Genomic DNA, 22,443 nt, shown 5'->3' on the forward strand with positions numbered 1-22,443 from the left:
TTTAAAACTGAATTAAGATCAACTTTCTGAAATTCAAACTTTATTGTTAGAACAGATATTTAAAAAATACATCATAAAAAAAAAAAACATTTTTATGAAGAACTACAGAAGTTGATGCCCCAAAAACGGTACAGTGGGTCACTTTCAACCCTAACCCTTTAATTAGAGTGACCCTTATGCCTTAGATAGGGAAGTAGACAGCTGTATGATTGGAGAGAACGCTGAAAGACAAATTAACATGATTAATGCAAATATCAATGTGAGAAACACAAACATAAAGAAAGACTGCATTGCAATTACCTTCTGAGGGTGTGAAGTGGGTGTTGTGATCTGCATTCATTAAGTCTATAAAAGAGAATTGGCATATTAAATCATTCATTCATATTAAGTCAACGAGTCTAACTTTAATCAATAAATCTTCAGTATGAGTAATGAAGGAAAGCGGAGACCAACCTTTGGATGAATCTATGTGATTATGAAGCTCATTTGAAATGTTTTGACCTAAGAATAAAATAATTTTATGTAAAGCGGTGCATAATTCTGACTTTAAAGGAAAATTACACATGGTTATACAAGTCTGCAATGTGTGGTGAGCAACCCTTAGTAAATCCTATGGCCTTCAATAGTCATGGTATTGGTAAATAAAGTTAACTTTTGTGCAATTTAATCTTCATATAACCTAGCTGGTCTTTGAGGGCTTCAGAGGTTTGATAGAGAACATTAGCAAACAAACAGCTTCAAGAAGACCAAGGAACACAGCAGAGATTTTATTGATAAAGCTGTGGAGAGGTCTAAAGCAGTGTTAGGTTATAAAATACAATCCCCAAGCTTCATCAACATCTCATAGAGCAGTGTTCAAACTATCAACACAGCATGTAGCAGCTGCAAACAAGACTTGGCATCAACCTAAAATAACAGACTGGAAAGGAAAAAAAATCCAAAGTTCAGAATCTGTTGAATAGTTCAAAGCCTGGCCTTTATGGAAGTGTCAAGAAGAAAGCCAGTTTAAAAAAAATTCACTGGAAGTCCAGTTTGCAGTTTGTCACAAGACATAGCCAGATGGTCTGGTCAGCTCAATTTAACTCTCTGGCCCATAGATGTAAAATGCTATACGGAGGAAAATTAACAATGCATATCATCCTCAATAAATTGCCCATGGCACAATGCCATGGACAACGTCATGGAAGCTGGCCAGAGGTGATGGGAAGATGGATGGAGCCAAATACAGGTCAGTCCTACAAGAAATGCTGTTAGAGGCGACAAAAGTCTGGAGGCTGGGACTGACGTTTACCTTCAAAGAGGGGGGAGGATACTTAATTTGCCTCAATCACCAAAAGCCTGGATCTAACTGACAATCTTAAATATTGCTCTACACTAATGGTCTCTTAAGTTTAATTGAGACTGAGCCATTTTGCAAGTAAGAATTGGCAATGCTAGTAGATACACACAGCAGAAGGCCAGTGTAGACATGAATGCTAGCAGTTTGTTCCATATTTCTATGTAGAAAGAATTTAAAATTATGTTTTCTTTTCCTTTCACCTTTAAAACAATACACAACTTTGTGTTGATTTGTTACAAGAAAAAAAAATCCCCATAAACAACAGTGAGGTTTCAGTTTGCACTGTAACCAAAAATGAAATGTTTCAAGGTGCATGAATACTTTTGCAGGGCACTATAAATACTCACATGTATACTCACTTGTTTTGTTGAAGTTAGCGTTTATAAAAGATGGTATTTGAAGCGGCTGCCCGTTGTGCTCAGCTCCCCATTTATACGGAGTGCTTTTTGTGATAAAAGCTGATGCCTCACAGAGTCCATCATTGTTTTCTTTATTTTCCGACACAGACATAGCTGACTTGGCACGCTGCAAAATTTCCTGAGGCGGCGGGACTGGAAATACAACGGCAGCAGAGCCGACAGTTCTCTTGTTAAGAAGGACGACGTCTATAGGCCCTCGGATGCTTTTCAGATAGATCTGATACTTTGCCGGGCACTTTGGGATCTGCAGGAAGACGCATCAACACTGAATTATCTCATCTGAATGAACGGCATCAAGCACAGAGGAAGCAATAAGGATTCCTAATGGAGCAGAACTTACAGCTTTGGGAATGGGAACGTCTAGCTGAGTGCCTGGTGGTGCTTGTGCTGCCAAAAGAATCTGACCTGAAGGGAAACCAGATTATTATGATGACTTTTATGCAATTTCAAGCAAATAAAAAGTTTATTACTGCACCTCAGCTGCTTACTTCAGCTGCTGTATTTGTCCAACAGGGTTAATATTTGCCAACTAGTGAATCAGCAAAACAACCGATTTTTATCTGCAGGTTGTTTAAATAACTTCACACTTCATTTATTCAGAACTCAATTATCTATGGGCTGGATGTGCAATAAACAGAAGCCCCTTTAAAATGTTGCGTCCTTAGGGGTTGGATCAAACCAGGTTTTTGCAAGGACAGCGTTTTGCAAGCGTGATCTGAGGTTTCCAATCTTTGCACACTGCAAAAGGAAAGGTGTCAGGCTGCCACACAGGTAAGCATAGGCCAGGTAACTCAAACAGCATAGAGTATTGTTGCCTCACCCCTAACTTTTGCTGCACACTGCCGGTCAGCTGGGTGAAAGAAAGCCATCACACCTTTTCCTTGCTTACAAAAAGACCAATTTGGATGCTTGGAAAAAAATTTAAGTATAGAGACTTGGTTAGTGATGAGCAGCTGACTTCAGGCTAAATACTGGAAAAGTTAGCTCCACTAATTAATCAGCCAATATCTGTTTCCTCATGTATTTACTGCATGATCTCCTTTAAATGCTCTTGATTTTTGGATTACTGCTTTAAATAGCCAGTGTAAATTTCAGAGTTTCTAATCAATACTAATTGTATGTTTTGAAATTATTTTTATTCTAATGTGCATTATGTTTTAAAACTCAAATTATGTTTTCTCTTGTATAACTTCATCTTAATGTCATTTACTGTGAGAAAATAATTTCCCTAAGAATCTTTTTGATAAAAAAAAAAGCGGCATGTAAAAAAAAAAACGAGCCTCACCACAGAAGCAGTTGCAGATGTCCTCATGGGTCACATAGGTCAGAGTTGACTGGAGTTAAGAAATATGAAGGAGAGAACTACAGTGCCTTTGAAAACAATTCAGCCTCCTTGGCTTTTACCTGCAGACTTTGTTATATTCCAACCTGTTCTAAAACCTGAGGGTCTATTTTCCAAAAAAAAAAAAAATGCATACTCATACTTTATAAGGCATTTCTCAACTTGTACAATGCCTAAACTGCTAATCTTGTTATCAACTAACATAGAGGTCCTGTGAATATAAAAATTTCAGAGTAGATTATTCTGGGCCTTGATTAAATAAGATTTAAATGCCCAAAAAATATATAATTTAGCTTAAAAAAAACAGATGTTTAAATACAAAACTTCTTACTTTTGTTGCAAAGCATGAAATAAACACAATAAAATGTAACTACAACATCTTGGTTACATCTGTAGCAGATTGTAGCAGTCCACACAACAAGCAACTGAGAAGGTATACATGTTTAGATTGAAAAAAGTCTGAGCGGACCCATACTGTTTTGCCAATTTGGCACAGTATGGCACAATTTTTGAAATGTATTCTTGAAATTGAAAATGTGGGATGCTATTATAAATTTGGTAGATACTTTTGTAGAGGAGTCTCGGGTAAAGATCTGGACACATAAGTGTGTCTCAGTCCCACTTCTTTTTTCCAAAACAGAACAAAAGAAATAGTAAATAAGAAATTAGCACACGAAAACAAGTTGCTACTTTGTTGTTCTGTTACAAGAACATTAAATAATAAATATATTTGCTTCAAATAAAGAACTTTACGTTGACTAGATAGTAAGTCAATTGTTTAATAGCCAATGTTGTCCATTTGAACAGCGATTTAACAAATAAAAGTGAAGCTGTAAAAACTGCTGGGTCACCTCACTTTTGTGCTGGTGCACCTTGGGAAAACAGGACAAAATGGTCCAACCAGGGCAAAAACACCCTGCTATAGGTCCTTGTACATATTTGTCTTCCAAGGATGTTTATAACTTCTATAAGCATTTCTAATTTTTCTTTGAAGAGTCAAAAATTCTGTTTGATATTTATTACTTATTTTTTGAGGGTGGCCCCCAAGGATGCTTATCTTTTTGTCTTCCATACATGTTTTTAAGTGTGTCTGCGTCTTATCATTCTGAGTGTCTCACCAAAATTTCATTATGGTTACATAATGACAATAAAGATTCTTGATTCCAGAAAAGTTAGTTTAGAGCCCTGCTTCTCACTCCTATCCAGTGCCTTCACTCAGACTTTGTCAGCGAATTAAAAACGTACAGCTTTAACTAACAGAATGAAATTGTATTGTGATTGAGGGGACTGGTTTATGCTGAAGGATAATCTGATCAGCGTGCATACTTGTTCTGATTAATACTGATCAATTTACTGCACGGGTATGTGGAGGGAGGGGCAGCAGTGCTGCTCTCTCATCAGCATGAGTTGCTGAGCCTGTATCTTAATTATGGATAGCAATTACTCTGTGAACCTGGCGCGGGTCCATTCTATGTGCTCAGAACAGTAACAGCCAACACACTTCAGCGTTTCTTGTTTTGTCCGCACACATGGGCAGAAGGACAAAACTTCTGCAGTTGTTTTAGGGAAATTTAATAACTCTGGGAATCTGAGAGAGTTTGTATTTTGAATAAAGTCCAGTGCAAGTAAACCCACGTCGGATCATTAAATTTTCAGCCCACATTAGCAATGAATTTAGAATACATTTTTAATCAGAACAAATTTTGATATGATCAGGAAATTTTGTGCGTGTAAACATAGCTACTGTCATAAACCAGTTAACAACCTAGCAGCATCAGGAGGCCAACGTCAATGCTCAGTTAAAAATGTGCAGGATCCAGGATCAGAGCCGCGGCTTTAACCAGGCTCTCTCTCATTTTACACTAAAAGCTGTTGTGTTTTGTCTCTGAAGCGTCCATCCGTCCACCTCATGTGGTAGACGGCAGCGGAGGCAGCAGACATGCCCACTGAAAACAGCTCATACTCTGGGAACACCTGAAAGCTTTCCCCGCCGCCACAGCCGCCTGCAGCCGGGGAGGCAGCGTGAAATCTGATCTGTAAAGATAATTTAAAAATCTTTTTGTGCTATTAACCTGTTCTCGTTGCTCCAGCCATTATTAGTTTAAGTTGATGTCTGATCCAGATATATATCCCGGTCGATTACTTTGCCCTTAGAATATAATGAAGACAATCTTGCATATATAATTATACAAACGTTATTTATATTTTTCCTTTGTTTTGTTTCTAAAAAAAATAAATTAAGTTTCCATTTCTTGCAGATTTCTTTAAAGTATCATTATAGCAAACAGGGCGTGGGGTAAAAGCCACCCCCAGGGGACGTTTCCCTCTTCCAGCCATTTGTAGGCCGGTTGAAACACAAACCTGCGGCGCTTAGATGTTGAAATGATTTAACGTGCTGTTGAGCTCCCTTCAACCATGTTGTTTCAGACCCGAATCATCACCATGATGCTATCGTGCCGTGTCAAATTACTTTTGCAAAGCTCGCATTTAACTTATATTTTGAATTTGTGAAGCACGAGGTGCTCCCTACCTTTTGAGGACTTAGTTCAAACTGTCGCCATTTATAGAATTTATAGAATTTCCTTTAAAAAGACAGCCCCCCGCCTCGCCCCGTTCAACCAGCCGGCATTTGCAACACTCTGCAGGAGATGTAAACATCTCGGCGACATGACGAGTGACGCATTAATCGAGCGACACAACAAATTGATAATAAAATTTGTTGCCAGCGCTTTCGATCAATTTTCATCGAGCTTATCGAGTTGTTGCTGCAGCCCTAGATAGACTTGAAAATCGCTGTTCACAAGCAAAAACCATCCAACAGGAAAGAGCTGGAGCAGCTTAGCCTTAAAGAATGGGCTAAAAATCCCAGTGACCAGATGTGGCGAGCTCAGAGATTTAATGCAGCTGTAGCTGCTGCAAAAGGTGGTTCTACAAAGCACTGACTTTAGGGGAGGTGAACAGTTATGCTCACTGAAGTATTCTGTTATTTTGTCCTTTTTGTTGTTTGCTTCACAATCAAATAATCCCTATTTAAATTGTAGGTAGGTTCTGCAAAAGAAATAGTGCAAAGTATCAAGGATAGTACTAGGATGATACTATGCAAGGCACTATGGTCAAGCATCAATGCAACACAGATAGAATACTTGTTATTAGACAGTTTCAATCTGGTCAGTCCGCTGCCAAACGTTTAAGCTTCTAGTATCAAATTTAAATAATCAGAGTTTTTATATAAAAAAAGACTGTTTTCTGTCTACAGAAGCTGCAAATAAGACCTGAAAATGTAAAACAGATTTTAAACCAACTTGTTTATGTAGCTATAAAAAAAAAGGATATTTCCTCCAGTCTTCTGTTTGGCTCCTGATGTTTTCTTCTGCCACGATCCTCTGCTGGTCCAGGATGAATTCCTTGTGCTTCAAGTCATTCAGCTCAGACTTCAGCTTTAAGAGTCTTTTATCATAAGGTCGTCCTCTTGTAAAGCAAAAAGCAGAAGTTTAAGGATCTTAAATGTTGCTTTGCTCTGCTGCCCTGACACACAAGCATGCAAACAAAGCAGAGGTAAAAACTTACACCCATTTTACATGGCACTTGGAAATTTTGACAATAAGACCGATGCCCTCCAGCACATTTGTGATGTCATAGATTCTTCTTATCTGTTTAACAGCCAGAGTCGTGAATGCCTGTAAACGGCAATCCAAAGAAAAATTAAACTGACATCAGAAACACTTCCAATAACGTGTGTGCCAAAAAAAAAAACAATAATTAAGAAAAACATAAAGCTATTTAAGTGTTTTTCTGAATAGCCTCTAGCTCAGTGAATTAGTTGTTCCCACACATTTTGATGTAGGCAACTTTGCAAAGTTCAAAGCTCTTTATGTTCATTTCAAGAAGGCCGATAAACATTTACGGCAGATATTTCTACAATTGACAGGATTTAAATATGGAATCTGAAAAACACTGGAAAGAAGAAACAAACTTTTCTATAATTGGAAAGGGAATCAAGACTGCAAATGCAAACGCTAATCTTTTTACCTTATCCAAACCAGGAAAATACTGAAATCCAGACTTTTCAAAGTTTTGTGTGAATCTACATGGAAACTATCTATTGTCATCGGTGCTTTGTCACACATGTGCAAACGATCTCAACGCTTCCTCATTCAGCTTCATCAATTACCAGCCCATAATAAACCAAAGTGATGCCTACCTAACCACCGACTGCAGTCATGTGACTAAAGTCATTTCCTAAAGGGTGTGCCTGGTCAGCAGCGACAGAACTAGCAGATGTTTAAAAAAGTTGGCTTTTGTCTTCAGGTCAACATTCACCATGTTAACAGTTACAACATTTAAAAAGCAGTTTTTGGATTACACTTGAAGCCCATGCAGTGCATTTTTTAACAAAAACTTAAAGCTCAAAAGGCAGAAAAAACCCGCCTGTGAAAAACCTAAGACATATCGGACAAAATAAAATAAAAGAGGTGTTTTAGCATAGCTTGAATCATTTGGATGTTGGTTTTGTTATCAGGCATTACATGTTGGTGATGAGAACAATGCTCATTTTAACTATATTCCAAACTAATCTAATTTAATGTAAGCTGAAGCTTTTCTTACAAATATTAAGAAATCTATTCAGCTTTAGCTGTTTGAAAAGCTTGTCGAGATTTGTTTCATTGTACGTTAAACAATGTTTATAGTCTTTCATTGTTTTTTTTCCGAGTAGTGCCTTTGCTAAAATAAAATAAAAAATTAAATAATGTTAAATATGCACTAGACATCATTACAGGGATATTGAGAGATGTGAATGTACAGCCGTACTCAATAAATTAGATTATTCTTTGTGAGGAAGCTTGTTTGTCAGATTAAAAATAACTTGAATATAACAACCCATAATCAGGTATTAAACATACTTTTCATTGCGCTCACCTCTTAGTAATCAGAATTGACAAAGACTCCTGGATAGGTGTCCAAACTTTTTCAGAAAGAACTGAACAAAAGTCCAATTGCCTCCGATTTAAGCCTGTTTACTGTTGCAATGACCCCGATAACTGAGAAATTGCACAGGCAAGGAATTGTTTGTTTGTATCTGTAATACTTTATAGGTTGTTTTTGCTGTTTATATATATATATATATATATATATATATATATATATATATATATATATATATATATATATATTATATTAGATAGATAGATAGATAGATAGATAGATAGATAGATAGATAGATAGATAGATAGATAGATAGATAGATAGATAGATAGATAGATAGATAGATAGATAGATAGATAGATAGATAGATAGATAGATAGATAGATAGATAGATAGATAGATAGATAGATAGATAGATAGATAGATAGGTGTAGAAGCAGACTCCAAGGATGTTACCTTGTTCTCTCTTTTTCCTCTGCTCTATTTTTGTCACCTTTTCTCCCTTTTAGCATTTTGTATCATCTTTTTCTCTTCCTGTCTTTCTCTTTTACCTTTATGTTTCTGTGTCCAGTGAATTAGAAATAACCCCAAAATAATGTCCAATTAAACATTTCTGCATTTGTATCAAGCGGAGTACTGTAGCAAAGGAAGTAATGCTCCACTTGTGAAATCTGTTGGGCTCCCTTTGGCACTAAGAAAGCAATTCTTAGCTCTACACAACACGTTAAAAAAACAATTACAAAAGGGTGAATTAAAGGTTAATCTCAAAACATGTGTGTAGTCTACCACTGAAAAACTTAAACTAATCAGCACTCCATATTAAAATGTGAAACCCATATAGGATCATTACAGTGTTATATATATCAACTGTTACTCCTAAAAAAATTGTATGTATAATTATGGCTCACAGCTAAACAGCTAAAATTATGTTTCTCAGAAAATTAGAGCATTGCTTGAGCACAATGAAGGATTTTCCATACATAAATGTTGTGTTATAGCCTCCACAATCATAGGGACGATCGCTGACTGGATCAGTTGTGCAGCAGAGGCTCGGTGACACCCTCCACAAGGAAGGAAAGCTCCAAAAGGTCATTGCTAAAGAACCTGGCTGATCACACAGCACCCTATGCAAAGGTATCACAGGAACGTTGAGCGTCAGGAAAGGACTTTAAGATTGAAATGATTGTGAAGAAAATCCAATTTAAGAGTTTAGGGGAGATTGTCAAGGTTCGGACTACAGTTTTTTATTCATTTCTTACATATTACAAATGGCTAACCTCCTCCTTCCTAAACATACAAGGATGTAAACATTCAGGGGTGGCTTTGCACATAAAGTGCGAGCAACTGACACCTGAACATTAAATGTAATTAATATATCACACGTGCAGAGCTGGTAAGCTAATTTGACTAAAGTAAATAAATAAAGCAAGTTAGACAGGACTTTGTTTAAACTTGGAGCGTGTTGCGTTCACTGCCCAACGTACGTGTCTAACGTCCAGCACCCCGTGCTCGGCCTCCTCCAGCAGCCTGATAAACCTCTTGGTCAGCAGGCTGAGGCTCCGGGACTTCCGCTGGATTCTGGGTTTCTGGCTTGGAACAAGGACCTCTTCATCTGGAATGTCCGAATCCATCATGCTGGACTTTGTGTTCTTCTTCTTCTGGATGTGTTTTTTTGTTTCCTCCTTTTAGTTTTATGTTTGGCGGTTGGTAAAAAACTCAATGTGATACCGCCACCTACTGGTATGGAGTGTGAACCACATGACAAAAAAAAGCTATATCCTATTATACAACTTTGTTTCAAAATATCAAATATAGCCTGATATCCTCTGCTTCCCGATTCCTTTTGCAGTAAATCAACAATATCAAATTTCACTAAGTTTCCTAATCAACTTGTTTCTCTGAATCAAATAATTCCTACAACTCAAAATAACATGTTCCACTGTCTCATCTTCTCCGCAGTCACATTTCCCTGTCTGATGTTTCCCTATCTATTCAATCCAGTGTGTCCTATTCTAAGTCGTGAAATAATTATCTCTTCTCTCCTGTTTATTTCTGTTCCTCTCATTTGTCCAGTTCTCTTTTGGATTTTATAAAACTACCTTCATTTCTTTTCTTCTTCCCATAACGTTTGCCACCTCTCTTTTGTTTTTCGTTTAATTATCCTTACCATATTGGTACTCTCCTTAGCCATCATGTCTGCCATTTTATTCCCCTTAATCCCATTATGTGCTGGAACCCATACAAAATTTACTGTTAGCCCCATCATATACAAAATGTCTGTACTCTAATTTGGGTATTTTATTATCCTAATTATATTCTGTTGATCAATTTCGTTTTCCTAAAAAAAAATCTATTAAAATTTGAATAATATTATGTTCTTATTATTTTTGCAGTATATTTAATATGTTCTTTGGATATTTTCCTGTATCATGTTTGTCTATTTTAAATACAGTGCCTTCTTATCTATCAACCAACCAAAAAAAATGTTTTTCTTCTCTCTCTTCAGTAATTTATTGCCAGTTCTGTTCTTTATAATTTTAACGCCGTTTCTCTCGTCTCCACTTTAAGTGCTGCTGTTGCGGTTTTAAATGCTTTAAAACTTCATGTTTTAAGACAGTTTCTTATTTTTTAGTGATATCCTGAATAAACGGGTTTGGTGACTGTTCTCTGTCCAAAACTAAATATTGTTGATCCAATTAAAGATTTTGGAACCAGGTGCGGTAAAAAGCTAAGAGGAGAACCTTTTAAATAATTTGTGTTAAAAAAAAATAACAATCAGAATATTCTTGTCATGGAAACAGAGGATCTTTCTTTACCACATTTTAGACCTTGTTGTCAGAGTTAAAGAGAAGGACCATTTTTAAACATGGGCAAAACCCTTTTAAAGTTTTGGCTTTACAATGATTTACACATCTCTTTCCTACAAAAACAAACTACTACAGACTAATTTGCTTAATTAAAATAGTACATGCTCATATGGAGCAGATTAAAAAAACAGTTTTGTTTTGGGGTAATATATTATTTATTTATTTATTTATTTATTTATTTTGCCCTCGAGTACTTTTGACAGTTTTGCTTCAAATTATGAAAATATGGAAAGTATGGATACTGTAGTATTCTACGCTCCATTATTTGTAACCCTAGTTTTTTTTTTTTATTATTTTTTTTTTTTTTTCTGTTTCCGTGTACGATCAGGCGGAGGCCACGTGACTCCGCAGCAGTCATGTGACGCTGAGCTCAGCGCTGGAGCGGCTCGTGGCGGTGCAGGAAGCGCTTACCTTCCTCCCGGGTTTTGAGGTTTCCCTGTGAAGCACAACTGAGGTTCAGCGATGCACGCCGGGGGGCTCCTGCTGTGTTTGCTGTCCGCTCTTCAGCTCGGCTCCCGGGCTCAGTACGCTCCCGATGAGGTCGGTCACCTTCCGGGCATGACGTTCAAAATCAACTATCGGCAGTGGTCTGGGTACCTGCAGGCTGGAGCTGGGAAGTTTCTCCATTACTGGTGAGAACGGGGTGGCAGACAGTCACTCACTGGCGGTGAAGAAAAATGTTTGATCAGTTGTTTAATCAGTTAATTGCCAAATTATGGACATCATGTTGGACTTTTTTTTTTTTTTTTTTCAAATTGATGCATAGCTGGATATCTATCTATCTATCTATCTATCCTTTTTTGCTTCTCGCCCTATTATTAATAAAAGCAATCTCTGAGCTGACTTTTAGTGGCCTTTGTACTGTAGAAAAACACGTGACAGTTATGACAACTAAACATTCAGGTTTTGTCTCTCTCTCTCTCTCTCTCTCTCTCTCTCTCTCTCTGAGATGAATTAAAATACAGAAGTGAAAGTACACTGAAACACATTTTTAGATTTAAATAAAAAAAATCTGTATGTGTGTGTCTGTGTTTAGTTTAAAAAAAAAAAGAATCTGGTCCAAAGTGTCAACTTGGGGCTGATCAGAAAATCAGCCAGCACTGCTTATGATGAGATGGCTAAAAGAAATGACAGTGTGATTGTTTTACTTGGATTTTTAAGGTTCCCACCTTTATTGTCGATGTGTAGATTGAGGCAGGAATGAATGAGTCTTCAGCTGTAATCCTCCACAGATCGAATACCAGTTTTACCGCTCTCCCTCTCCTCTTCAGTGTGTTCAGCTTGCTTCATCAGCGCCACTCTGTCCTATCAATAACATTCTGGTTTATACAGTTTCTCTATAACTCACAATGGGCGCCTCCAGGTTTAAATGGCTGGGCGGGGTCCTTCTTCAAAGTGTTATGGTTTAGTGCGCATCGTCATACTAACTCTAGTCACAGTAAAGGGCAAAAGCACCACATCTGTGCTTAAATGATTACAGATCTCGGTGCACTGAATTGCTCCTAATACAACCCCAACCTTGTTTCTAATAATTGGAGGGATGTTTTTTTATTTATTTTATTTCAGTTTTTCTTTAATCAGAATGAGTTTGGATCATTCTGTTGTCTTGATTTTGGATTGAAGGGATTTCTGCCTAAGCAGCACTGTGTCTCCTAACTTATTGATTTGGCTTTATCTGTCCCCTTTATCCCTGCCCTGCTGAAATGTTATTCCTCACGTTTTTTTAAGCCTGAATTGGCTCAAAATAATTTGGACATTGTTGACTTGTTTTAGATTTTTCCAGGAGTATATAGGAGGTTTTATTATTTTTTACCAACTATTAAAAGTTTGTTTTTGTGATTATAGAGTCGGGAATTTATTGCTGTATTTAGCATTTTTAGAACAGAAAAAAATGTCAAACCTTTTCAAAGGTAAAGAAAACTTTGAGTGGAACATTTCATATTAAAGGTTAAAGAAGACCAGCTTGTAGTCTGTGGCCTAATGAATGTCAGATTTTTTTATTGTGGATTAAATATGTAAACCTTAGCTCTCATTCTGAGCGTGACCCAGTTACTCTGATGTCCTGCAGGTTCGTGACGTCTCAGAGGAACCCGGCCAAAGACCCCCTGGTTCTCTGGTTGAACGGCGGTCCGGGCTGCAGCTCTCTGGATGGATTCCTGTCAGAGAACGGCCCGTTCCACGTACGCTTTCTAGCTGCGAGCCTACCTGCATGTGTGCTACGGTCATTCAGACGGACTCTAAGTTGTTGCTCTTTGAATGATTTGCAGGTAAATGACGATGGAGCCACTCTTTACGAAAACAAATTCAGCTGGAACAAGATCGCCAATGTGCTGTACCTGGAATCCCCTGCAGGAGTGGGATACTCCTACTCTGATTCCCAAACATATGACACTGACGACGATAAGGTGTGCTTGTTTCTCTCGTTAGAACAAAATATAAAGTTTAACAAGGCGTTGACATTGTACCGGATCAGAAAATGTGTTAAATGTTCTTGTCTTAGGTCGCTGACGATAATTACAAAGCTCTTCAGAGCTTCTTTGTCAAGTTTCCAAACTTCACTCAGAACGAGTTCTTCATCTTTGGGGAGAGTTACGGCGGCATTTATGCTCCAACGCTGAGCCTGCGTGTGGCCACAGGAAAGGCTAAAATCAACTTCAAGGTGAGGCGCTGCAGGCAAAGCTTGAATAGTTTCAAGCCTTTATTTCTGTTTTTTCATTGTAAGGCCCACCGCCAATGAAAACCTGAAAATTCTGTTTCTCAAGAAATTTAAACGTTTCACGAGACCAGTGAAATATATTTTAATTTAGAAGTGTCAGTCCACTGAAAGGTGTGTTCATGTATTGCACAGGGTATGCAATCCATACTGTCTGGACTTGATTTGAATGAATCATTGCATGAATGCGGCGTGGCATGGAGGTGATCAGCCTGTCGCACTGCTGATGAGTACAGGAAGCCCTTGTTGCTTCAGGAGTGGACTTCAGCTCATCTAGTTTGTTAGATCCTCTGGACCACAGCGAATAGATTCTCTGTGGATGGATAGTCACACCATGGCCCTTAAACCAGTAACGTCATCAAGATAAAGCTTGTCAGCAGAAGAATGCATGAAGAGTTTAATCCAGGCATGTCCAAAGTGCAACCCTGGGGCCATTTGCGGCCCCTTGTACAAATTTTGTGACTCCCCTCCCCCCCAGCATTTCAAAGATTGTCCCTCCAAAGATTTGTCCCTCCATTACAGGTGGCTAGTGCTGATGGAAACTTTTTTTTCATTTTTCAAAATGATTAGACAAGGTAAAATCTTAGAATTCATAGAATTCAAAATGTTAGGTACAACATGAAGCATTTGTCTTTTATGGACCACATTTTTACATTCACTTTTAATTGTCATAGTAAATAGGACCTCTAATCCATTGGCTTTTACTCATATGCAGACTATCGTGCATTAAAATCTGCTTTGAATGTATTTATCAATGAGTCCAAAATAATTTGCAAGCTGGATGACCATCTTTTAATAAGGCTTATGACCTTCAGATCTACAATGATTTACACAACCCTTTCCTACAGAAAATCCAACTAATTTGTTTATTTTAAAATTATCACATTTTATAGAGGTCCGTTTATAGTTTTTTTTTCTATAACATTTTTGGCCTTCGAGGGCTTTTGACTTGACAATTTTGTCCCATGTGCTGAAAAGTTTGGACGACCCTGGCTTAAACCTCTCCTGGTTGATGGCAGAGGTGACTTTTGGCTTGATAAAACAGATGAACGGACATCAGTAGAAGACATTTCTCCCCAAATTATCAACCGACTGGAAACTTCATGTTGGACCTCAAGCAGCTTGAATATTGTGCTGCTCTGAATCTAAATCTCAAAAAATTGACTGCTAATGGATATTTATCCTGTATCTGTTATAGGAGAAGAAACGGTACTTAAAAGCAACAAATTGGCTGTTGTTTTTGTACCGTTGTGTAATTGACTTTGTAGAAAAGTTCAGATACATTTCATGGGTCTAAAGAAAGAAAGGTTCTGAAACCACTAATGAAGGCTATGATAATTCATTTTGGCCCAGTTACTTTTTTTTTTTTTTTTTTAGTTTTACGTGACACTTATTTTCTAAGAAACTGAACAGTTTTGTTTTTTATTAGCTGTAAGCTAATAATCACCAAAATGCATAGAAATTAAGAGTTTTAACTTGTTTTAAATGAATGTTATTGTTTGTCCTTTCAGGGCTTTGCAGTGGGAAATGGTCTCAGCAGCTTTGCTCTCAATGACCAATCTCTGATCTACTTTAGCTATTACCACGGCCTGTTTGGAGAAGAGTAAGCTGTTCTTTCTAGTTCTTGTTTTTGAAGAAATCTACACACAAATATATGGACTTTAACTGTTTTACTGTGCCGACTCTGTTTCAAGAACCTGTTTCTGCATAATAATTGAAATTAGACATAATTAGTGTGACCTTAGGCACGGTTTCTGTTATGTGTTGAGAACCTTAAATCCTCTTTTTACCAAACCACAGAAGAGTTTGTAAGAATTAACAGAGGCCATGTTGCAAATTGAATACAGTTTATTAAATTCACAGATTCCTATGGACAGATATCTATTTATTTTATTGTACAAAAAAAATTACCTTAAAAGTAGGCGTTTATGCTGGCCCTGGAATCCTTGTAGCTGAGAAAGATAGTTAAAACCCAATTAAGTTAATTAGACTGTTTGGGGGAGGAACAATAAGGAAAACACAAATACAACTAAATGCACCTTGGTGTCCCCAACAAAAACACTCCACAAACCCTAGTGAATACAACAAAGAAAAGAAAAACTCCCCTTTCACTAGTCTTCTCAATCTAGATAAAACCAACATAGGACCCAGGGACAGCATAGGTCCTCATTTTGTTTAAAACAGGCCAGAGGGCTAAACAATTAAAAACTCCCCCCTTCCTTTACTAAAACTGGAAGTGAAACAGTAGCAGGCCAACCTACACACAAAAGATCACGTTAGACCAGCACCTTCAGTAGCCAGGTAATAAGAAACTGCCTTTACCTTCTCTAAAGTGAAACCAGTCCACGGCGCTCTGTACGTCACTCTAGAAATGCGTTACCTACAATAACAGAATCCACCAGCTACATTAGTTTACAAGCAACAAAGTTAATAGAGAAATGGGCATCTATAGCAAACGTTTTAAATAACACTCGGGTTTGCAGTGCTTGTCTTTTTTGAGGTCCCCTCGGCTCTGATTGGTTCAAACCTGTGGAGCTCAAATCAAACATTTTTAAATTTGGTGATATTGTTAGTTTAACAAAATAAAATGCAGAGTACAGACCAGGTTAAGTGGTTTGAGAGCAGTATTTGAGCTAGAGAAAAATCCCTCTGTTTCTATCTGAGCTCCTTCCTAGTTAAAGTGTAACTCACCTCCATATAAAAGCATATTTGGAAAAACTCCATCAAAGTGGGCGAGGATACGTGGGAACGGGAAGGGAGGGGGCCGTGTTCAGTATGGGGTGGAAGCAGCAGTTAGGTTGATTTTTGCCATATTGACTCTTGGAGCGTGAGCAGAGTTATGCTTTTATACCCCAGAGTGGAAGAGCCACTGCCATCACTACATCAGAATTACGTCACGACCACCAGTAAACCCTAGGAGGGCGCCACACTGACGATTTTAGACACAAAAGCAGGATTTCAACAAATATGCACAAATTTTTCTAAATAATGACCAGGATATATTGACAGTACTATAAGGCAACCATGTTAACAGTTTATTGGCAAAAACAATTTGATTGAGAGGTGGGTTACCCTTTTGTGGAGATGCATTTAAAGAAATTGGAGAAATGCACTTTTGTTAGCATGCAACCATAACAAACACTCTGAACAAAAAACTGGGAAAATGGCTATTGTGGTTAAAGTGGGTGTACATATTTACTGATCAGATGTAGAGCGGAGCGGGATCGTTCCTACAACTACAACCACTTAACTTTATCTCCTCCCAGCTTGAACCTGGAAACAACTCTGAGCCTTAGTTGAGCTGCTAGCAAAGATAAACAACTTACTAGTTAAACCTTTATATTAATTGTGAAAAGGGTTGCAGCAATTCTTTATGTCCTGTAAAAAATGAATACACTTTGATGCTTGACAATTCTTCTGGAAAAACATCTTTAAACCTTAAATATGACGTATGAATTTACAGTGAAGCAAGTGTTCACTGACCCTTTTTTTTAGATGTTTTTGTTATATGACGTCAAGTTTGCTGACGATTGCTGACAAGATCTGTTTTTGTGTTGTTTTTTTTATGCGCAGCTTGTGGCGTGATCTGAACACAAACTGCTGTGACAAGGGAAGCTGTAACTTTTACAACAGTACATCTGAGAACTGCAAGACGCTGGTATGTGTGGACCGTTCTGCAGGAAGTTTATGGCGTTTCTAAAATGATCGGTTTTATTTTCTGGTCTGTGTAGGTGAACGTGGCCTTTGGCATCGTGTATGAAAGTGGACTCAATGAGTACGCCCTCTACCTGGACTGCGAGGGCCGCAGATCATACCACCAAGGATATGAAAAGGCCATGAGTCATCTGTTCAGGAACTACAGGAAAAACCTGCACAGCTACAAGGTGTTCTGCATTTAGGCCACTTCATGCATGCATCAAAGTCTTCTTAACGTCATGTAGTTTTACTGATTAGTGTCTCAAATGCAGCTTTTAGATGTTACAACGTCCTCCATGTCTCTGGGAGAGGTGCCTCCTTGCATCAACAGCACAGCTCAGACGAACTGGCTGAACAGAGGCGACGTGAGGAAAGCTCTGCACATCCCAGACGTTCTGCCCCCATGGGACATCTGCAGGTAGCCTCCCCAAGGCAAATGGTCCTCCACTCTTGACGGGACATCATTTAGCTCACATACAATTTTAGATATTATAAAACTGTAGGTCTTGTTTACCTTTTTTATAGATCATTTTTAAGTAGGACCTTTTTTTTCATATGGGGGAGGGGGGTAGCAGTACACTGCAAAAAAAGATCTAAAAATAAGCTAAATGTTCTTAAACATAATGTTTTTGTCCTTGATCTGAGCAGGTAAATATGATCAGTTGCCAATGCAATGAGTATTCTGACTCCTAAATTAAGATAATTAGACATCCTGCACTTGAAAAAAGATGATGGAGATGAATTGTTCCTATTTTAAGTGCACAAATCTTATTCTATTGGCAGATCATCTCATTTACCTGCACAAATCAAGGATAGATACACCAATTTTAAGAAAATTTTACTTATTTTTAGTTCCATTTTTGCAGTGTAATAGACGTGCTGTGTGGATTATTGGTTTTCTGAGATAGGTTTCATGTTGATAAGATTTACCTTTTGCAGTGATGTTGTTGGAGAACATTACAAGATCTTGTACCACACAATGAAGGAGACTTATCTGAAGCTGCTGTCGCTGGGCCTCCGAGCGCTCGTCTACAACGGAGACACGGACATGGCCTGCAACTTCCTGGGAGACCAGTGGTTTGTGGAGGACTTGGGCTTTAAGGTACATCCTAAACATATACATTTTAAATGTACAGCTTTTTTTTTTTATCTCATCCTTTCAGTAACTTTTATTTCTCTTTACGTGTCATGGGAATTTAAAAGCACCTTGTCTAGACCGACTAATTTGAATATATGCGATTGTGCCTCGTTTTTTATTTACTGAAAAGATTTGCCACCACCTGGTGGTGGAGGGGATGCAACTGTCAGGGAAACTACCAAATGGTTTGCTTTTGAGGTCACATAATTATATTCTGGTCCATGTGCTACGGGACATTTGAAGGTGTACTTAAAGGTGCATAGCCACGTTATTTGACTTTCCTTTTTTTTTTTATGTCGGTAGCTTACTCTGGTTGCATACAAAGTTTTTATGAAAGATTATCGCTGGCATATTAGTTGTTATTTTGGTCTTTTATGCTTTGTTTTTGCTGAATTTGTTAGTGTTTATTGACAATTTTAAAGGAAGTTCAACACTGTGCATTTAGATTTATTAAGTAAACCGGCATTATGATAGTTCTGCAATACTCTAGATGGCGCCACGACTGTTTATATCAGGTAATTGCACCCAGCACTGGGGCTATACTTATCCTCAAAAAGGACCATCAAAACATCAGGATGGAGGCTTGGTGTATATAACCTTTATTTTATTATGATCAAATGGTTTCAGTCTGTTTTTTTTTTTTTTTTGTTTTTTTTTTTTAAAGCATATAATGCGGCTAGATACTTCTGAAAATGAACTACAAAGTGCGTGCTCTCTGCTCTCCGGACATTTTATTGATTTCCGTGAGGTGGGCTGTGCTGATCCGTCATGTCACTTAAAGGATTGTGGGTACACCGGTAGTGGACATCACGGGGTTCTTAGGCAAAACTAACCACGGGAGAGAGCACACAGGCTACTTTTCCTACCTCCTTCCTTACTGACTTAACTATTCGGACAGCACTTATCATGGTAACCACTGACGTACTTCCGCTTTGGCTAAAGAGTGAGCCTTCTTCTCCTTTCAAACCTAGAGGTGCGGTCTGGAATTACTTTGGTTCAGAGTGTAGCCCGCGATTACTTCCTGGTTCCTGAGCCAATCATGTGATAGTTCCCAGAGTTCCCTAAACAGAGCACAGCATTTTGTATTTTATGTTGGCAAAAGAGCAGCAGCCAGCAAACTTGGAAGGCTGGAATATGTGGAGAAAAGTGAGATGTGCACACCAGAGCATGTCTCACTGAATCTGACCTAGGTTAATATGGTGACTCAAAGGAGCACGCTGGCACATGCCTATGTACATTGGGATAACAATACTGTTCAGAACTTTTTCAGAAACTACAACTTTCTCAATCCTGACAGAATTTGTTTCAAAGTTACATTTTTTTTATTTTGTCAAAAGCAGTCTTGCCATCATTGTGAATTAAGGGTAACGGGTCTTGCTTATGGAGCTTTTAAATCTCTGTTGGATTCCAGTTTGTTAGATCTCCAAGCTACTGCTCTAGAACAGCATTTATCCTTACTGGATAAATTGCGATATAAATATTTTTTATTTATAAAAAAATATTTTTTTTGAACACCGTTTCAACCTGGGTACTTTGCTGTCTCTGGGGGTGCAGTGTTATGCGTTGATGCCTGAGGTTGATTATCCAAACATTACCATTCTGGCAAGTTTTAGCTCCATTTTGCTTACTTTTTATTTATTTTTTAACCCTTTCATAATTAGTTTTTACATATTTCTTAATTTAATTTCTATATATCTACATCTATGGTAAGCTACAAGCATCAACACTTTAGAAGAGTTGTGAAATCATTTTTAAAATGCGTCCTTTAACCTTAGTTCTCACAGGGCTTCTCAAACTATTGTCCTCTGCATGTACCAGTAGAGTAGTAGGGGTTTCTTGTTTTGTTTTGCTATGAGAACTGGTGAGTTTTACTGATTTAGACCAAACTAGGCACCACAGTTTTACAATTTGCTACTTTAACTGTGCCGATATTTTTCCAGGCCACCAGCCGCTACCAGCACTGGATTCACGATGACCAGATTGCCGGTTTCTATCAGCAGTTTGGAAACATCACCTTTCTGACAGTCAAGGTATGCACTGCTGTTTTGCATAAAGAGATGTACTGACACGCTGCGTGTCAAAACTAAGAGATATCGTCTTTCATGTGTTTCAGGGTGCAGGGCACATGGTTCCCCAGTGGGCGCCGGGTCAAGCTCTCCACATGTTTCAGTCCTTCGTAACAGACGGACCATACTGAACCCTGATGGAGACCGTGTTCTGCAGCCTTCACTCATCAAGCTGTACATTGTGTTTGTCTCAGGGAAAATACATTCATTGTGCTAAAAGAGCAAACTGACCTACACTTAGCAGTTGATTGCTACTTAAATCTGAGTTTGTGGCAGATTCTCACATTTCTGGTTGTGTGGTTCTATTGTTTTTTTTTCTTTCTGTTATAAAAGGACTGTCATTAGCCTGAACAAAGCTGTAAAGGGAACATGTAAATAAAAATAAATTCTATTAATCTTGTACCTCTCTGTGAAAAGGACTTAAAAATGTATCTTGGATCCACCTAAAAGTTTTAGATCCAGCAAGAGATTCCACTAATTATACTAATTGAACTCAATATCTGGTTCAAATCCTAATGAACCAGTGTTTACTTTCCTGTAATGTGAAACATGTTTATTCTGGACTGAATTACATTTGAGGTATTGCTTAATATTGCAGTCACCATATCAGTTGATATATAAATTTACAGTTTATGCTGTAAACTCCATTATGCTTTTTACTCTGATCTTTAGCATTTGCAATGATTCAAAAACCTGAAAATATACTGGTGCATTTAAAAATAAATCATCTAGAAGTTATTTTCGTAAGTGAAATAAAAAATGGCAATTTATGGACTCATTACATAGTTATATACACTCTTCATTCAATTACAGCTTTCAGCTAATTTTAAAACCCCAGAATAACCAATTAAGTTATTTTTGATACAGAGTTGTTATAGCCTGCAAAATTATGAAGACTGCTAGCAGGCCATCATCCACAGGGGAAGCAACAAAAGATTGAACTCGTTTTTCAGAGTGCTGTCAAAATATATTGATAAAAGATTGAGTGGAACCTTTCATTATTATATCCTGATCAAGATGACTTAATAAATCACAGACCTATATCTAATCTTTTCTTATCTAATATTCTTGAGAAAGAATATTTCTCAAGAATATCACTTTGTAAATGTGAACATTTACAAAGTAATGACCTACTTGAGGAGTTTCAGTCAGGCTTTAGAGCTCATCATAGCACTGAAACAGCTCTGGTGAAGGTCACTAATGATATTCTCATGGCCTCAGATAATGGACTTGTGTCTGTACTTGTCCTGTTAGATCTCAGTGCTGCATTTGATACAGTTCATCACAATATTCTCCTGCAAAGACTTGAGCATACTGTAGGGATTAAGGGGAAAGCATTAGGCTGGTTTAAATCTTATCTGTCGGACAGATTCCAGTTTGTTCATGTTAATAATAAATCTTCCTCAAACTCTAGGGTTACTTGTGGAGTACCACAGGGTTCAGTCCTTGGGCCAATTCTCTTTACTATATATATGCTTCCAATTGGCAAAATTATCAGACAGCATGGGATTAATTTCAACTGTCATACTGATACCATTCAGCTACATTTATCCATAAATCCTGATGAATCCAATCAATTACTTTGACTGCAGTCATGTCTTGATGACATCAAAAGCTGGATGACTTTAAATTTCCTGCACTTAAATTCTGACAAGACAGAAGTTGTAATCTATGGACCAGAGTCCTCAAAAAATAAACTTTTTATTCACTTAATCTGGATGGCATTAACTTGGTCTCTGGTAATAAAGTAAAAAATCTTGGTGTTATTTTCATTTAAATCCCATATTAAACAGGTTTCCACAGTTTCCTTTTTTCACCTCCGGAACATCGCCAAAATTAGAAATATTCTGTCCAGGAGTGATGCTGAAAAACTAGTCCGTGCATTTGTTACTTCAAGGCTGGACTACTGTAAGCCTTCAGCTGATCCAAAATGCTGCTGC

General features: G+C 37.8%; 2 protein-coding genes across 3 annotated transcripts; one reads left to right on the forward strand and one right to left on the reverse strand.

Moving 5' to 3' along the window:
• Nucleotides 1–32: 32 nt before the first annotated feature.
• On the reverse strand, nucleotides 33–9,702 carry LOC105918412 (transcription factor E2F5). 2 transcript variants are annotated; one of them, XM_036136538.1, is made up of 9 exons: nucleotides 9,508–9,702; nucleotides 6,668–6,777; nucleotides 6,434–6,568; nucleotides 3,044–3,087; nucleotides 2,099–2,163; nucleotides 1,699–2,002; nucleotides 454–501; nucleotides 301–345; nucleotides 33–221 (listed from the first exon to the last, which is right to left on the reverse strand). In XM_036136538.1, exons 1-9 carry the CDS (start codon nucleotides 9,655–9,657, stop codon nucleotides 175–177), a joined length of 948 nt encoding a protein of 315 aa, XP_035992431.1. In that variant the 5' UTR covers nucleotides 9,658–9,702; the 3' UTR covers nucleotides 33–174. The 2 variants fall into 2 exon arrangements, with proteins under 2 accessions (XP_035992431.1, XP_035992430.1); XM_036136537.1 differs by having other exon boundaries at nucleotides 1,687–2,002.
• Nucleotides 9,703–11,241: 1,539 nt separating this feature from the next.
• Nucleotides 11,242–20,905, forward strand: si:ch211-122f10.4 (Cathepsin A-like protein). Its single transcript, XM_036136539.1, has 11 exons — nucleotides 11,242–11,522; nucleotides 12,959–13,070; nucleotides 13,158–13,295; nucleotides 13,391–13,549; nucleotides 15,115–15,206; nucleotides 17,177–17,261; nucleotides 17,335–17,487; nucleotides 17,572–17,717; nucleotides 18,239–18,401; nucleotides 20,378–20,467; nucleotides 20,551–20,905. The coding sequence occupies exons 1-11, from the start codon at nucleotides 11,353–11,355 to the stop codon at nucleotides 20,632–20,634; spliced, it is 1,392 nt and encodes a 463-aa protein (XP_035992432.1). The 5' UTR covers nucleotides 11,242–11,352; the 3' UTR covers nucleotides 20,635–20,905.
• Nucleotides 20,906–22,443: the final 1,538 nt, after the last annotated feature.

This window comes from Fundulus heteroclitus, chromosome 4, assembly GCF_011125445.2.
Source record: "Fundulus heteroclitus isolate FHET01 chromosome 4, MU-UCD_Fhet_4.1, whole genome shotgun sequence".
NCBI classification, from domain to species: domain Eukaryota; kingdom Metazoa; phylum Chordata; class Actinopteri; order Cyprinodontiformes; family Fundulidae; genus Fundulus; species Fundulus heteroclitus.

What these genes read in the sequence shown, in the direction of transcription:
- LOC105918412 (XM_036136537.1), bottom strand. Translation starts at nt 9,657, where the DNA reads ATGATGGATTCGGACATTCCAGATGAAGAGGTCCTTGTTCCAAGCCAG. An exon ending in TCACATAGATTCATCCAAAG is followed by an intron (nt 346 to 453) that starts GTTGGTCTCCGC and finishes TCTCTTTTATAG; the next exon opens with ACTTAATGAATGCAGATCAC. An exon ending in CCACTTCACACCCTCAGAAG is followed by an intron (nt 222 to 300) that starts GTAATTGCAATG and finishes TTTGTCTTTCAG; the next exon opens with CGTTCTCTCCAATCATACAG.
- si:ch211-122f10.4 (XM_036136539.1), top strand. Translation starts at nt 11,353, where the DNA reads ATGCACGCCGGGGGGCTCCTGCTGTGTTTGCTGTCCGCTCTTCAGCTC. An exon ending in GGGAAGTTTCTCCATTACTG is followed by an intron (nt 11,523 to 12,958) that starts GTGAGAACGGGG and finishes GATGTCCTGCAG; the next exon opens with GTTCGTGACGTCTCAGAGGA. An exon ending in CCCCCATGGGACATCTGCAG is followed by an intron (nt 17,718 to 18,238) that starts GTAGCCTCCCCA and finishes TACCTTTTGCAG; the next exon opens with TGATGTTGTTGGAGAACATT.